The 18,253-nt window shown below is 42.5% G+C and overlaps 1 protein-coding gene across 1 annotated transcript; it reads left to right on the plus strand.

The window, feature by feature from the left end:
* Positions 1-1,446: 1,446 nt before the first annotated feature.
* Positions 1,447-2,847, plus strand: LOC122665604 (aspartic proteinase CDR1-like). The gene has a single exon (XM_043861758.1). It carries the CDS (start codon positions 1,447-1,449, stop codon positions 2,845-2,847), a length of 1,401 nt encoding a protein of 466 aa, XP_043717693.1.
* Positions 2,848-18,253: the final 15,406 nt, after the last annotated feature.

The raw sequence follows: 18,253 nt of genomic DNA on the forward strand, positions 1-18,253 counted from the left end.
GTCACACTACCCGGTGTTAGGGAGTGGGGTGTTTGGTGCTTTGCCAGTTATTTTTGTACACTCTTTTTTCTTTTTTCAGTACAAATGATCTTTTAGCAATAGAAAAAAAAGACATACTTTTCTTATCTTAAAAATTGAGTTTTGTCAAAATATGTAATTTTTGTGAGACTGTTGGACTATATAGTAGAAGACAACTACTAGAGTAGTTGATCGGTGCCTTGCCAATAGTGTAGTCTCCTAAGAGGTCATTGGTTCGACAATCATGTCTTCACCATGTGCCTTAAGAAAACCCCTTCCCTCTTCCCCACTTCTTTGCCCATTTTCACACGGTCACTCTCTAGTATTTATAATCAAAGTCCCATGGGGCAACCTAAATGTATAGACCAAAAAAAGAAGAAACAAATGATATATAGTTCCCCCTGATTGATTGAAAATTGGAATTAATTAGACTAGTCTGACATCTTAATAGTAATGATATTCTTCTTTTTCCTAAAGAACATTAATGAAACCGTCAATCATTAATGATATCTTACCAAAAAAAATCATTAATGGTATAAATTCTATATATCTAAGATTGAAAATTGGAATTACAAAAACTAGTTTGACCTCTTACTAATGAAATTTCCCTTTTTCCTACATAACAAAAATGAAATCTTCAATCATTAATTGTATAGACTAATTATCTGTGAACTGATTTGTTGAATACTTGACCCTCTCCAAGGTAACCCTTTTTGCAACTCTAACCCGTGACCTGGTGCCCCACTTTGATACCAAATGTTAAGTATATGACCGACATGCCAAAAGCTCCAGAGCTGATGGAATACGTTAAATCAAAATCTTTAACCTCCAATAATAGGTTGGCCCAACCTATCACCCATATAATAGATCGAGTCCCATTGGGAACATAACATAATTAGATTCGACTCTGTTTTCTTAATTTATAATAAATGGATCAACATTTTCTGCGGGGAAACATGGCCTTAATGCGAGCATGAGCCAATGAGTGCATGTTAGTATCATGGGGGTGGACTTTTCGCCTTTCATGGGAGTGGGGTGGTCATTTTTCCCCCTCAGTGTCTGGTCATAGGCGGTACACTCCTCTACAAAGACTTTTGTCCATAATAAATTTTCTCACTTTTTCTCTAATACACATTCTGGCACTTCCCTCCAAATTATAAAAGCATTCTTTAGACTGACTGGGTTTATTGTTCACATTAAAGGCTTTCCATTTTTTGCGTTGACTTAAGACGTTTCCTGTCACATTCTTCAGTTATACATTGACTTGCCCTTTTTTTGGTAAGAATACATTTACTTTCCCAGTTTCCCATTTAATTTAGGATATGTGGGTACCCCTTTAACCTTAATTTTAGTAGCAATTCTCAATTATAAATCTCATGTCTTCAGCCATTGTGGTGACATTCCATTCCTTATCATCGAATAGCTTTAATGGCTTTCATAGAGACTTTGTTATCTCTAATTTCTCTACTCTCAAGTGCTTTGCTACTACATGCAGCTATTGAAGGTCCAAAGCCCATCACTCTAAGTCTTATTCACCCATTTTCGCCCCACTCACCTTTCTATCCAGGGAACATAACTGATATGGAGAAGATTGATATACTTATTCAGGTCACGAATGCTCGTATTCATCATCTATTCTCGATGATGAGAGAACGAAATTGGAATGGTAGCAGTGAGGTTGATGACATAGTGGCAATAGTGCAATACACTGGTTTTTACTTTGTAGCCCAGGTGGGTATAGGTTCATTTCCACCTTTTCCTGGCCGAAATGAGAAGCATTATTTGTTGATGATTGATACTGGAAGTGAATTAACATGGGTTCAATGTGAAGAGTGCAATCCTTGCTTTCCTCTACAACAACCTAATTTCCCATATAAAAGATCTCAGAGTTACAAGCCTATTCCTTGTGGTGACCCAACATGTCCAACTCCAAACCAGGATTGCTTTCAATCATTTTGTGGATTCAAGATAAGTTATGGGGAGGAGGACCCTCCAACCTCAACAGCAGGAGCCATTATAAAAGAGACCTTAACCTTCCCTTCTAATTTTGGAGGTACAGAATCTTACAACAATTTATTCTTGGGTTGTGGCTTTAAGAACTACCACTATGAATTTCGACAACCGAATAAAATTGGTGGGATTTTGGGCTTAGGGATTGGAGACACTAAAAATCTTCCCTTCCTGAACCAAGTAGGCAAAAAACGATTTTCTTATTGCCTATTAAACTCTGAACACACCAATTCTCAGTTATGTATTGGAGGTGCAAAGATGGTAGGACCACAAGTGCTATCAACACCATTGCTGAGAGGACCAAATGAAGCACTATACTATTTGGACTTACAGGATATTAGTATCCAAAATATTCGTCTTAGACTACTGGGATCGTTTTCTGGGGGTTCTGCCATAGATTCAGGAAGTCCAATAACTTTTCTTCTTCCTAATGTTTATGCTCGTGTGAGAATTGGCTTTGTTCAGTACTTCGACCGGTTTCATATTTATCCATACGATAGTGGAAGTAGACCAAGAGATTTGCCAATGTTAGATCTCTGTTTCCCTAATCCATCTGGTTTTGATAGGTATCCAACTATGACATTCCATTTCAGAGGAGCTGACCTTGTTGTGCAACCCGATGGTATATTTGCGTTCGGGAGAAATTATTTTTGTGTTCTACTTAAATCAGGCCCCGCTACAATGATTGGAGCTTTTCAGCAAACGCAACACAAGTTCTCCTATGACTTTGAGTTGGGAGATAGAAGACAAGGAGAAATTGGTGCTCTTCGCTTTGCTCCTCAGGATTGTGGGTCCCCTGCTTCAGACTTTTGCGGTTGATATGGGGAGTAGGGTGGATGCCTCTTGATCTTGAAGATAAGGAGCTGCAGAATGAAATATTTATCTCTTCTCTGAAATAGTTTGTACTCAACAATCAAAATAAATAATTCCATTAAATGACCCTTCAGTCTCATACCTAATTTCTCTAGCTAAAAATTTAATAACCAAAGATCAAATTTAGCAAATTTTAAGCAGCATTAGGGCTTGTTTTCATTTTAAAACAATAGTTGGTCCTTTGGGATCCATTTTCAAGGTATTGACCAAATACTGAATTTCCATGACCAAACATTGAGTTCAACTAGGGCTCTCACCTTGTAAATTTTATTTCCTAGATAATTTCAACTAGGGCTCTCCTTGTACATATAACTATTGTGAAGTGAGTGAAATATAGATCAAACTATTGCACAAACTCATCTTTTAAACCTTGTAAACCTTATTTCCTAGACAATTTCAACTAGGGCTCTCCTTGTATATATAGCTATTGTGAAGTGAGTAAAATATAGATCAGAATATTCAGCTCTAACATGGTATCAGAGCCACCAAAGGCTCAAACCGCTCAACTCTAGTCAGCCATCTTCCACCACTCTTTCTCTAGTCAATCACATTTCTTTCTCGCCTCCAAGTCTACAAAATTCCCCTCATTACATCATCACCCACCACCATCTCCAACATCACCACTTTTCTTTCCCCCTTTCTCAACTCTCCTCACCACTTTCTCTCTCTCAAACTGACTCCCAAGAATTTTCTCTTCTAGAAGAACTAAGGTGTTCTCTTTCTCAAGGTCTAACAATTCTTTGGCTTTAATGATGGATCTCTACCATACCCATCTGAAACCTCTATCGCTACCCTATTGGAAGAACAAGATGCAACTCTCATGAGTCTCCTTATTGTTCTCTCTCTTAAGAGGTTCTTCCTCTTATTATTGGAAAAAATACCAGTTACAAAATCCGGGATGCCTTCACAACAACATTTGGCTGTGTCTCTACTACCATAATTTGATCTCTGTATCTCAACCTTCAAGATCTGGTTCACAAACCGGACGAACTAGTTTCCTAGTTCTCATAATATGCCAAATCTATCGATGACAAATTGACAGCCGCTAGGAAACCATTGCAACCTGAGGATTTAAACATCCACGTCTTTTGTGCTGTTTGTACTAACTTCAAGGATATTGTGCCTACTCTCCTTACTTCCCTAAAAGCTATCCTTTATTCTAAATTTCATTGACTATTTTTGTGTCACGAGTTACTATGCTCTTCCTTCATCAGTAAGCTAACATTATCTGAGATGCCTACCCCATCAGGTACTCCCACCGCCAATACTACCCATAGTGGCTTTTCCTCCAATTCCCATGACTCCTAGTCTTCCCCATCTGGCAACAGGATGGGCAGAGGCTATGGGGGGCATCGTCATGGGGGTCGCTTCCCCAACCAGGGTGGTTGATTATGGTGTTCCATCTATAATTGTACAAACCACACTACCTACACCTACTATTAACGCCAACCCATTCATCATCAAGCCTTACCTACAACTACCCATCTTACCTACCCCTCCTCCACCGTCCAGTCACTATGCCAACCCCCTCTCTTAAAAACTCCACACTACCCCCTCCCCTACCATGACCTAGTACCTAAATATAGGTGTTACACATTACATTACCCCAAATCTCCAATCCCTCTCCTTTATTGACAATTGCACCGGTCCAGATCAACTTCACATTGGCAATGGTAAAGGTCGCCCTATTTCTCAAATTGTTTCTACTTCTCTATTCTCCTCTTCCTCTTCTACTTCTTTCCATTTATTTTTTGTTCTCCATGTTCCCTCCTTTGTCTTTACTTTATTTGAAAAAATTTGCTAGCAAATGGTGTCTTTTTCTAGTTTCATTCATCTCATTTTTTAGAGATAAGATAGTCTACAACTAAATATCAATGAGCAAAACCACAATGCTCGTTGACCATGGTACCATACGGATATCAACATGATGGATGATCAATGTCGCCCTTCGTTCCTAACCCGGAAGCCCCCAGTGCTCGCTTCGTCTTTCCCTCGGTGCTGACTATGCAGTTAGACTTGTCTCTTTATCTTGGCTCCTTCCTACTTTCCTTATCGCTCTGTGGGCCCCGATTCTTGCTTTTGTTCATCGAGATTGGGTTGGTGTTTAGTTAAGATCATAACCATTGGTCTCCGACCTACCGTCATGGAAGTTAGCAAGCACTTTGTTTTAGTTGCTAGTAGCTAGTTGCCACTTGGCTCTTCCTTCGGATATGAAAGAAGAGGTGAAGCTGAAGCAGCAGCCTTTCGAACTTGAAGATTAGCTTAGCTTACTCTTATGATTCTGATTAGTTTCATATATAAGCAATTCTTGAATGCGCTAGTTAGTCTTCTTGATTCTTACCTGCCCATGGATTCAGCAGCAGTTTGAAAGGTTGACCTATTCGGGAATCTTTGGATCTATACTTATTTTCAATTCCCCAAAGCATTTTGTCGCTTACTACGCCCTACCTTGTCTCTGGGTGCCTAGGTATCCACCGTAAGCCTTTCCTCGTTTGAACCTCGCCGTTAACTTTAAGGCTATGCCAGGACTTTTTTGACTAAAAATCAGAATTTGAAGATTGAAAATCGGGCTTTGAAGCAAACTTGAAAAACTTTATTTTTTCAACAATTGGCTCGACTTATTGGCTTTGGCTACTCGCTGGTTGTCGGGTCAGATTCCATAGATGTCTATTTGGATGTCGATTTCTTCTTTCGGCTTCAGGTGCAATTTCAAAGTTAGATCAGTTTCGGTTTCAGAAGTCCACTCAAGTTTTATGAAACAAAAGAGGGAATAATTTTGTCCAATTACATCAATAACAAAAATAAACATAAACATCATGCATACTAAAGGAAGGTATGCCCGCACCGTTATATGGGTCACAAAATGAAAGTGCCTACACCATTATATAGATCACCAAAAATATGACCGCTCTATTATACAGGTCGTGAAATTAAATACACCTCATTGTTATACAGGTCGCAAAAGAAAATGCCTGCACTGTTATACAGGTCATGAAATTCAATACATTTGCACCATTATACACGTCGCAAAGAAAACTATGGATACACATGTACAATTCTCAGAGCTAACATAAATTGGAGCTTTGGGCAAAACCCCACTAAAAAATAACAGCAAAACAAGCTTTCAAGCTTGAGTGGTTGATAGCAGATCGACCAGTCCTAATGTCCACATGCTTGAAGAAAGCAATTTTTCAGATTTTAAATGCAATTACATGCTTAGTTTTATAATTCACACACACACGTTTAAAAACCTGATTTGCAAAGATATATTGTAAAAGATCAGAAAGAGAGTTTTTATAATGAAAATAAAAATATAAGTTGTGTAATTCCACTCACCGTCCGAATTTGTCAATGTGTACTTCTCCTGTATGTTTGGCTCTTCCACAAAGAAAACACCTACACTTCATAATAATGTTCCATTACTTACTAGAATCAAAACTTAAATTTCTTAGATTAGAGACTCATACTCTAGCCTTAGGTACGGTTCCACCACTATCCCCAACCGAACTCCACCCTCATAATGAAAAACCTCAAAGTCACAATCCTAAGGTCAAGTGAACTTCCGGCCCCCACAATATGACTGACATTTGAAATTTCCAGAAACGTGGGAGCTTCTGCTCCTTTTCTAGATTTAAACTCCTTTTAGGAGTAATTCAAATCCCCTATGGTTCCTTTCTAAAAATCCTAATCTAAATCTGATTTTCACTCCTCCAATCAAAATATTTCAAAAGGAATCTTTGTTTCTAAGTTTTTAAATTAAACCTTAGATTTGGTATTTTAGTCTTAAATTCCTTCCTTTGCTAGGATTTTATTCCCTGAAGATAATCTCTCTTTCTCTCTCCATAGAGAAAATATTCTCTTAGGACTAAGAAACCAACAAATAGGAGGTTGACACCTAACTTAGTGCCTCTCACCAAGAATCAAGTATAATCCACTCAAAAATCAATTTGGATTGCCCAAAAAGAGGCCTAGAGGCACTTTTAAGCACTTTCCTGTAAAGGGGCAGTCAACCACCCTGCATAGGTGAGCTGGCGCCCCACGCCTCCTCACCTGGGTGTGTGCTATTGCATCTACCGCTTAGAGGCGACAAATCAAGCCAACTACGGCCTGAGCTGCAGCCCCATGCCTTGGCAGCTATTGCTGTATCTGCCACCTGGGAATAGTAGATTAGGCAATTAGCCATCTGGAGTTGAAGTCTAGTGTGAGGATTTGTTCCTGTGGTGTATGCACGATGCACATGCAGGGGTTAGGTTTGTTGCTCCTCGGTTGGAGGAAGAAGGAATGTGTCTTCTCAAGGTTATGATTATCCGGAGGATGGGGGTTATGTAATCTTGTAAAATGAAGTTGCTACCTAGGATTAGGGCCTAGGACCCATTAGTGTAGCCCTGTGAAGGGATACATGACATGTCTGGTCTGGTTAGAGATTCGGGGTAAGTGGTCAGGTTATGAGAATGGTAAGGTGTTAAGCACCCACCTTGCCCAGGTAAACCACTCTTTCTACTAGATGCTTGTTTTTGAATATTCTCCCTATATGAATGTCTTATACCCACATTTTTGGCTAATTAATAATGCACAAACTACTTAAATAAATTAAACTATGTTACACTATATAAGAATGATTGAAAGACTACACTATGCTAAAATTAAAGGTTAATGATAGGACATATTTGTATGCTAAACCAATGCAATTATGAAAAATGCAATGCGAAAGGCGTCCCCCGGCCTAGGTGGAGACAATTGGCTAACTTTATCCTTTGTCGGACAGAGTATCAGCTTACGAGTAATCTTTGGGTTTTTGATAGAATAACGGTGTTGCGAGGTTTAGGGAGCTAAGCACTCAATTCTCAGGCAGAGTGGCTACGCCATGAAAGATTTCTAGGATATGAGCAAAAAAGTGTCGAGGAAGTCGGGTTCGGATAACCCAGACTTCAGACAAGGGGACAAGGCTTGAAGGCTCGGAATCGGGTTGGGGAAGGGCCCTGGAACAAGGAAACTAGGAAAAATAAAAAAATTGGAGCTCTGGAGTGCCCCCTTTCCCACAAATTTGGAATGTGCAAATGAGGAGGGGAAGGGGCTATTTATAGGCAAAAGTTGGGTTCGGCGGCGCCGTAGTGAAGTATGCGGGGCTACATTCCGGGGTTATGAAAGATGGAAAAAAAAGATTGGGCACTTGCGGGGCTGCTTGGTGGGGCTGCATAGCGCATGTGGTACCACACAACATGTGCAGTGCCGCACGGCAGGGCCGCACAATGTGTGTGGTGCCGCACGACAGGGCCTCACAATGTGCGTGGTGCCGCATGACAGGGCCACACAGAGAGTGTGGTGCCCCACGATAAGGCGGCATAGCGTGTATGGAGCTGCACAATAAGGCCATGCAGGCCTCGGTGCTGTAGGGCGGGGCTGCCTAGCGGGGCTGCATGGCACACATGCTGCTTCCTTGTAAGGCTGCACAACACACCACACTGCCTTGTGGGGCTGCCTTACGGGGCCGCAGAGACTACGGTGTTGCCTGACTAGGCTGCGCCTTATCCACAGGCTGCATGGCAGGACGACATCCATTGTGGTTCTATCTTGCGTGTTGGGAAAATTCTTTCCTCACTTTGTAAATGTTTTGATGATAACAAATGAGTTGGCACAAGCCACTGTGTTCTATTATGTCAACTAGTTTAATGTAATGATAAAGAAGAAAGAATTAAGGCTTTATTCACAAGGAAGCTCAAGATAAAGCCTAAAGAGATCAAGCCTGTAAAGAATTTCTAAGATAAATACCTCCTGAAGAAAAGACCATTTGAGGATTGGAGAACATCTCTTAAAGATGAAATCAAGTTGAAGATGATTGTATACACATACACATACACATACATACACTTACATAATTATAATTGTAATTGCATACGTATAAATGAAATTGCATTTGCACCATTTAGAGACTCTAAGAAGGTACTTAAAGACCCTAGAAGTCCTTTGCATTTGTTGGTAAAAGACTGGATCAAAGACTATCAGAGATAGGTTGGTAAAATGCCTAAAAATACCAACCGGTCGAACAACCAGTTGATTAGCCACAAAGCCAAAACGAACGCTAGAAATAGTGAGCAACCGATTTCAACCGGTTCTCCTAAATGGTAGCCCAATGCTTGTTGATCACACAATCGATCGACTGATTATCGATACTTGGATTTAAAAGTCCTAACGGCTCTATTTTCCCCAATGGCTATATCTAACGGTCGACTGACTGAACCAAGCGGTCAACCGATTGAGCTAAAAACTAGCCATTTTATAGCTGTTAAAGCAATTTTGACACATGGGTTTTTATCATTAAATGATGCCTATAAATACCAATCGTGTTAGACCTTTTGACCATCACTACAATCCAAAAGAATACTTTACTGTAAAGTAAAAAAATCAATTCAAGCTCTTAGTGCTAGTATTTGAAGTCAAGAAGAAAGCTTAGTCACTCAAGCTAGACATCATCACTCAAAGACTTATCTTCTTCTAGTATAAAGCTCAAAGGTCAAGCATCTTCATATTATTCATTGCATATTCACAATTGCATTGCGTGAAGTAAGTTGGAACACTTTTGCTTAGGTAACATTTTTCTCTTAATCTCTCTTGTTAATTATTTTCTTACTCTTGAGTCAAGTTGACTCTAAACGGGTAAGGTGTGCTTATATTTTTCGAGACTGTACTTAGATTTTGTAAGAGATTCTCTTATCCTTAAAAGATTGTTAGATTCTCTTATCCTTTAAAGGTTGTAGGATTTTTTTATCCTGGTAAAAAGATTTGTAAAGGTGTTTTTACCCACCTATTATACTGAAAGGAAAAAGATTAGTGAATTTCTATCAAGGTTGAGAGGAGTGGACGTAGACTCAAAGTTGAGTCGAACCACTATAAATGCTTGTGTCACTCTTGTTTTAATTTACTTTAAATTACATTATCTTAAAACTCTAGTATAATTTTAAAAGAACAAAAATTCCACTAAGGTAAGCTATTCACCCCCTGTAAGTTATCCAACAGTGCGTACGGTATATACTGTTCAAGATGAACGGAGATGCTTTTGGGTTTTTTCTGTGTTTCTATGGTGTTGGGAGATGGATTCTAGGGGACATTGTTAGTCATTCATCCAATTGTCATCATCATTGGGGGATGGTGACAAAATTCAGCGTCTATAGTTTACCCCTCTTTGGCCAAGGCCCGTGCTAATAGTCAAAGTGCAAAGACAAAAGACGGCTTGATTTTGTCACCAGGAGTATGCATCACCGCCACTTTGCTCATAGGTGGCAGAGGGTGAACGATAAAACCATATTTCGGTAAACCATTCGGAGAACAAGTATTGCCGTCACTTTGCTCATGGGTGACGGATTTTTGAACAATAAAACTGTGTTTTGGTAAATCATTTGGTAAACAAGTATTTGGTAAGTCTACTACTATCATCACTTTGCTAAGGTGATGACGCCCAACGATAAAAGCTATTGTGGCAAACCGTTCGGGGAATATTTTTTGGATGGTAAAATACCAAGTTTTGGAAAAACCTATCATTCAATCATTATCAGTTATATGAGGATGAGATGATATTACCTGAATGCGCTTTTACCTTTTGAGGATGAGGTGGTATTGCTTGCCATTGCCTTGACCTTTTGAGGATGAGGTGGCATCACTTAACCGGGAAGATGTGGTCAAAGAGTGATAGAGTCATATGCGAGTATAGCAGAGATCAAAAGACCAAGGGAGATTAGATTACACGTAAGTATGGGAAAGATTAGAAGACCATGGGAGGTCGGACTATACGCGAGTATAGCAGAGATTTGATGACCACAGGAGGTCAGACTATACGCGAGAATTGTGGAGATTAGATGACCACGGAAGGTCAGACTATACGAGAGTATAGCGTAGATGAGAGGTAAAACTATACGCGAATATAGTGGAGTATAGAAGACCACGGGAGGTCGGACTAAATGCGAGTATAGCGGGGATTTGATGACCACGGGAGGTCAGACTATACGCGAGTATAGTGGGGATTTGAAGGCCACGAGAGGTCAGACTATACGCAAGTATAGCAGAGTTTAGAAGTTCATGGGAGGTCGAAATATACGCAAGTATAGCGAAGATTAGATGATCATGCGAGGTCGGACTATCCGCAAGTATAGCAGAGTTTAGAAGACCATGGGAGGTCGGATTATACATGAGTCTAGAGGAGAGATTACACGACCATGGGAGGTCAGACTATACACGAGTATAGCGGAGATTAGAAGACCACAGGAGTTTGAACTATATGCAAGTATAAAGAAGTTTAGAAGACCAGAAGACTATGGGAGGTCAGGCTATATGTGAGTACAGCATAGATTAGATGACCACGGGAGGTCAGAATATACGCGAGTATAGCAGAGATTAGAAGACCATAGGAGGTTGGACTATACGCGAGTATAGAGGAGTTTAGAAGACTACAGGAGGTCGAACTATATGCGATTATAGAGAGGATTTGATGATTAATAAATGATCAAACTATACATGAGTATAGTAGGGTTTGAAAGAATAAATAAATGATCAAACTATACACAAGTATAGCAGGTTTTAGTAGGATCAAATTGAATGAGAATGCAGAATCCTTTAAATGGGACAATTGAACCACACATGAATCTAGTATAGCCGAAAGATTAAATTGTGCGCGAGTTCAGCAATGATCGGATAATCGAATTACACATGAGTACAAAAGAGATTGAAGGTCTGGTCAAGCCATACATGAGTATGGTAGGAACCAAACGATATGAGATTAGGTTGTACACGAGTTCATTGGTGATCAAATGAGTGGGTTGTATGCAAGTACAATAGAAATTAGGGTTTATACGATTGCTATAATAAAAGCACTGGACAATACATGTGACAATGCAATCCTATGTAAATGATTTTTTTTTATACGTAAAGAGATGAAACAATCATTTTTATGCAAATATTGATGATGTAAACATGGGTAAATGAAATGCAATCACATAAGATCGTAGATGCTTATTGAATATCCTCCATTTTTATACTACACAACACCGGTTCTCCACAAATGGTCAGTCAACAATTGTGATGGCATCATAAAAAACCTAGGTAGAGAAAATCTGGGAGTCTTTCAAACATTTTACATGATTGTGATTCAAACCCCTTTCTATTATTTTTTTACATTTTATTTGCAAAAGCATTTTATTTTGAAAACCTATTGCATAATTCCACATAGGCATATTATTCACATCCCTATTAGACATGCGGGTTCGACAAACATTGAGGGGAGAAGATCGAGTGGGCAGAACTTTGCCCCAGTGTCACACCCCAAACCACCCCCTGAGAGGATTAGGTAGGTGACCCAAATTGCACTACAGCAATCCGCCAAACCCCAAGGATCTAGAAGCAGTTAATCTATTCATAGACACACACATCCACAATATTACAAGATGTAAAACACAGAGTGCTGCGGAAAGCTATATTTACATTAAACCTAAAAGGAAAATAGAGGAAACGAAAATATATACAACAACAGTGTTTTAGTTCATTCTCTCTCTTACTCCTAGAACATCTGCAGCTCGTAACTCTGTCTGATACAGCTTTACACAAAAGAATATAAATAGGGAAAGGCAACCCGAACTCCAAAAGCAAAGTTGTACAAAAGATGGAATCTCGTACAAAAATAGAAAGGAGTCCCAAAGTCAAAACAGAGTCAGCTGCACCCCTGACGGGTCCTCATCAGCTACCACAAAAAATATTCGTACCGGCGGTATGACCTCTGTCCGGGTCCATACAAATATCATCATAACCATCATAGCTCACCTCCGGGAGATAAGCCTCCCCACCATAGTAACATCCACCTGCAGGATCATCTAATAAAAATATATACAAAAGAGTGTGAGCTCCACCGAGCCCGTGAATGAAATATCACCATGCATGCACATGCAATCACAACCATATGTGTTATACCCGTACCCCAGATATACCCCTGTACCTGGGGCAGTTTAGACCTTTACCATAGGGGCAATGCCATGGTGGCACTAGCCAACACTTGTAACCTTAGGCCTGAAATATTATAATAAGAACCCCCTCGAAGAAGTGGAAGTGTGGGCCAAAGCCCCCTAACTTTCCTTGAAGTTTGGGCCATGACAGCAGCACCAGAGTTATGAACGGACTCACTCTTACTGAATCTGCTCGAGGATCCACCCGTGCCATCATCAGCCTTTTTAAATTATTTTCCTGTGGGACCCACACCTCGTGTCCCGGATACCCTAATTGAACCTTTGGATCATATGGACCCCTACCCTTGCCATTGGATGGATAGTTGGACCATGAAAATGGGCCCATAAGGCTTCACTTAGGTGAATAATGGGTTTTAATTACCCTAACCTAAACCAAACAGACCTTAGTGGACAATTAAGTCCTATGGACCTAGGGTGCACCCCAAACATGATCTAATGGACTTAATGGTTGAGACCAAGACCAAACAAGCCCTAAGACCTAACTAAAACCTATTTAAAGACCGAAGGGCCACTAAGTGATTGGGGATACCTAAACAAAACACACCCTAAGGCCCATCTAACCCCTTAAAGGATAGGAGAACCCCTCTCATTCACTTATCTCTCCCCCTCCCCCATAAATCGTGGAGGACAAGAGACAAGAGAAAAGAGAAGGAGGAGGAGGAAGGAAGGAGAAGGAGAAGTAGAAGAGGAATACGAGGGGAAGGCAAGAGGATGGAAGCCATGGCAAGGATCCCGGCTGCCCCACACCTCCTCCCAAGCTGGCCAGACCCAAGGGAGAAGAGATGGAGAGAGTGGCTAGAAGAAGGAAGCTCACCAATTAAGCTCCCCAAACCTAGTTCTCCCCTATTTCTCTTTGATTTTGATGGTTTTTTAAGCTAGGGCTAACCTAGGGTTCCATTTGGGACTCAAGGTGATGCTTGGTCTAATTGGGAGCTCTAATGGAGCTAATCCAGACCTCTATGAGCTACATTTGCAGCCATGGCCAATGAATCCCTGGTTTAAACCTTGAATCCCAACCCTTGGAACAATGTGAGACCCAGCCCTTATAGGATCTTGGATCCTTAAGGTGAGCCTAGGACCTAGTGACCCTAGGAGGGCTTAGACACGTCTCCCTTGTCCCTGAGAGCTTGTGGCACTCCAAGCTTCAAGCTGGAGCAAAAGCCCTCTACAATCTCGAAAGAGACTGTCGACGGACGAACGACTGGATCCATCTATCATGGTACCGCCCGTTAGTCTGCCCAGTAAAACCCCTATGTGTTGGCCTGAGCAAACGAAGGCACAGATTCACTTTGTTTGCCTCCGCTCGGGACCTGTTGCTCTTAGGTCTGTCTCAGGAAATCGAATGGATGCAGGGGCGGACCCAAGAAGCACATCCGCCCATAGATCCGCTCCCTTTTATGATTGCCTCAGGTGTCAATGGATCAATGACCGGATTCAATTAAGATGTTTCGCTCATGGGTCCGCTCGCTTTGATTTTACCTTTTGGCCTATACAGAGTTAGGGACAGACTCACCTCTGCTGAGACCGCCCGTGAGTCCGCTCGTGCTGTCTTGGTTGAAATCTGATTTTAGCCTTAGGGGCCTAGCATGGGACCCTTCTATACATACTTTAATGATTGTTTTTGTATTCCTAGGCTACCCAACTCGATGGAGAGCGGGAAGCCCAGGTGAGATTCATGTCAACCACACGCGACGGTGCTCGTGTTAGGTGAGTGGGTTCTGAGTGATTTATTGGGTTTGAATATATATTAATGTGAAGTCTTAAGCATGCTAGTATATATTTATAAGCATTATGTGCATTGCATTATTATCCAAATGTGATCTATTATGAATGTGATAGCACGCTCACTATTGTATCAGGCTACGGTGCCAGGTGTGCCTGTACCAGAACCCCAATTTATTTAATTATAAAAACTATTGTATGTCATCATGAACTGTATATGTCTGTTGGTGAAAAAACTCCCAAACACTCACATGTGGGACTCCGCACGTAGTGTGAATAGCGCGGGCATGCCAGGACCTTTGCACAGGTCCAAACGAGGCTGAAAATAGCCCAATCTGACTCCATACCAGGCTAGCAGGTCTCCCTCCTGCCTGAGTAGCTCTAAGGTCTTTTGGGTTAAGCCAACCACACTTAGGCACAAAATACTACAACCTTATAAATGAAATAGACAACTACACTATAAATAAGAACAACAAGACTGAAACAGGAATCACATTAGCCAATCATACCAGATACAAGCATAGGCCTTGCGTGCATAGCCTTGCAGCCTTCAGCATATGGCTGTACATTCCCTCAATCTCGAAATGCTAATAGTAGAAAATGTAAATGACAAATGAAGAAATAAAGAAAATAAGAAATGCAAGCCTGGTTATCGAGTGTGTGTTCTCTTCTCAGATCTGTCACCATCCTTATAAAGGATAGGCACTGGCGGTTATCAGCCTGGCAACCGTTCCCTCCCAGGCTCTCCCTTCAAGGTCATATCCCCCAAGCTCCAACCAGGAGTCGCCATGTGGATTGCTACCCATGCCTTTACCCTAACCACTACGATAATGGTGGGTCCCACCACCAGCTCCATCGTCCTCATCCCTCACAGAACTCAGATCTGCGTCTGGCGATCTCTACTCCCCAGACATGTGGCCCAGCTTGTATAGCCAGAGCTCAGTTGCGTAGCTAAGCTTTCCCTGGTCAACGATGATAGCCTGTCCCATCCTTATTGGAACCAGGTGATTTAGGCCACAAACAATGCCCCTCATAACCCTTCTGGGCGATGCCACATGGCCTAAACTGAGGGAGGGTTGTGACCAAAATGGTAGCCTGACTAAACTGTCCTGTCATGTGAAGACCCCTACGTTGCTCCGTCTCCTCGAGCTATTAGGGTTTTCAAAATTCAAACCCTGGCGCCATAATGATGGCACAAATTCCAGTAACTCCTCGCTGCTTCTTGAGAGCTCCACAAACTCTCTAACCCCTTCTTCCTTCATCCCCCACCTTCGACATCTCTGTCTCCCTGCTGTCTTAGTCTCCATCCTCCCTTCTTTCCTAGTGCGATGGCCAAGAAGAAAACTTCGGCGCCAGTAGACGAAACAGAAGAACTCCTTGGGCAAAAATGGTCGCTCTTGCCGCCCTCCGTCGTGACCGATGTTCAAATCCCCTATTCTGAGTCTACCTTCTTTAGGTTAGGTCCAACTTTCGCTTCCTTCCCCCATGGTATCCTAGGTTTTCGAAAAAATGATCTGGAGCAGCTACTTACTCAAACCCCTGCACCTCAAGGACAAGGCCTTTTCGCGCCTGTGGCCCCATCATCTCCTAGACTAGAAGACTTGGGTGGATAGGGTTGCTTGTGACAAATCTGATTTACTGATTAAGCTTGGAGTTCTCTACGCCGTCCAGCTCTCTACCAACCCAGTTCCACCTGACTGACCTCTGCTTCAGGCCGCACTCTAATTCTGGTCACGGTCCACCAACACTTTTCACTTCCGCTTTGGGATGATGGCCCCCACACTCCTAGACGTTGGAGCACTCACTGGCTTGAAGGCCGTTGGTGAGGAGTTCAACAGCTCCTCTTCTGGCCTGCTCGATGCCAGCAATCACGAGGTCCATCATGGTCTTGAATTCTCCAAGTCCGCCAGTTATTCCTTCTACCTTCGAACTTATCGGCAGACCCACGGCCCTATCGCTTCCAGGGAACTCGTAGCCTTCTTTTTAGTCTGGATCTATCGCTACGTTACCTGCGTTCGGTCCAACAAGATTGCAAAGACCTACCTTCGCCTGGCCAATGCCTTAGGGCAAGGTCGTGTGGTTGACTTGGCCTCCATAACCCTGGCCGTCCTATTTTGGGCCTACAACGATGTGTCTGAATCAGATTTTGACTATGGTGGAGGCCCGTTTTGGCTCCTCCAAATGTGGCTTTGCGCTCATTTCATCGAGTTGTACACCATCCCTTCACTGCTCCTGGTCTGTCCTGTGGCCGATTACTTATTCGTTTCATACCCTCATCATGACCTGAAGTCTTTACACGAGTATTATGATTTCTTCTGTTCTTTTGAGCCCGATTCCAGTGTTAACTTCTTCCTCCCTTATCGTACAAGGGAGGGCATCCAAGAATGGCTCTCATTGGCCATCGACTACCCTTCCTCGGAATCAGACCTGTGGAGCAAATTCCTCATCTACCTGAACGTCCACGTCGGGGTGACCTTAGAACCTTCGGGCAACAACGCATGTGGCTTCAAAATGTATAATCCTCACTTCTATGTGTGCCAGTTCGATCATCACCAGGCCATCCCCTGCCCAAATTACTACTCGATCACCAACTGCGAGCTAGACCGATTGGTTTACTCCTCTGTGACTGAACTTCTTTAAGCATCAGCCATGAATGCCCTTGTCCTATCCCAGTTCCAATTGCAGTCCTTCGTCAAGGCACCATCGGCGATCGAGGACTTCACCGCCTGGTGGTACGCGTACTTCACCTCTTTAGCGCCTCTTCGGTCCTGCCCTTAAGGCAGCAAGCGTCCCCCCTCGGCCTCTGGAGCAGGTCACCAGTCCACTGCTCCTAAGTGAAAGAAATTCGTGGCCTCTAAACATGCTGCCGATAAGCACACGCCCTGCCCTATTTCTATTTTATAGTCTAAGAGGCTTTCGGACTCCCTCTTTCGCCACAATAAGATCTGCAGCTCGCTCATCTTCCTCAGCCCAGTCCAGCAGGAGCGACGAGGGTTCCTCCCCGGAGACCGAGGAAGGTTCTGAGGTCGTGGAAGAAGAAGATGAGGATGAGGAGGACGAAAAAGAAGAACCTCCTCCGTCGAGCAAGAAACCAAAAATTGCCAGTCCATCAAAGGTTGCCCCACGTCGGGTCTCCCTTCCAAGCATGTTCCAGACTGGTCAGACCGCGGGCACTTTGCCCCAATCTTCAATAGCCTCTCCTTCAGGCGTCCCCTCTCTGTCAAGGATCGTACCCGATCCAGCATTCATCCCAAGCCAGTTGCTCAAAGCCAGTCTGCCCAGGTTGTTGTTTCCAGTTCCTCCACATCCAGATCCTCCTTTTCCCAGGACAAGTCCAAGGGCAGTCTTGAGGGAAACGAAGAAACAGAAGAAATGGGAGTGGATGAAGAAGAAGGGGAAGGCGACACTGTTGTCAAGCATGATGAGGCCGAACTGATTGGGTCCAAAACTCCACCGCATGATCCAACGCCCTCTTCCCCTTGGGACCCAATCCTTCCAAAAATAACCCCAACGGTATGTGTCTCTGCCACTATGGTTACCCCCTTTGTGCTTTCTTGGTGCTAACTCATCTCTCACCTCAGGTTCCCGGTATAGAGGCCTTCTTGGCTGACCTAAGTTCCTCTGAA

The sequence above is a fragment of the Telopea speciosissima genome, chromosome 6, assembly GCF_018873765.1.
Source record: "Telopea speciosissima isolate NSW1024214 ecotype Mountain lineage chromosome 6, Tspe_v1, whole genome shotgun sequence".
NCBI lineage: Eukaryota > Viridiplantae > Streptophyta > Magnoliopsida > Proteales > Proteaceae > Telopea > Telopea speciosissima.

Bases quoted from the DNA above. Each gene is read 5' to 3' on its own strand.
- LOC122665604 (XM_043861758.1), top strand. From the start codon at position 1,447: ATGGCTTTCATAGAGACTTTGTTATCTCTAATTTCTCTACTCTCAAGT.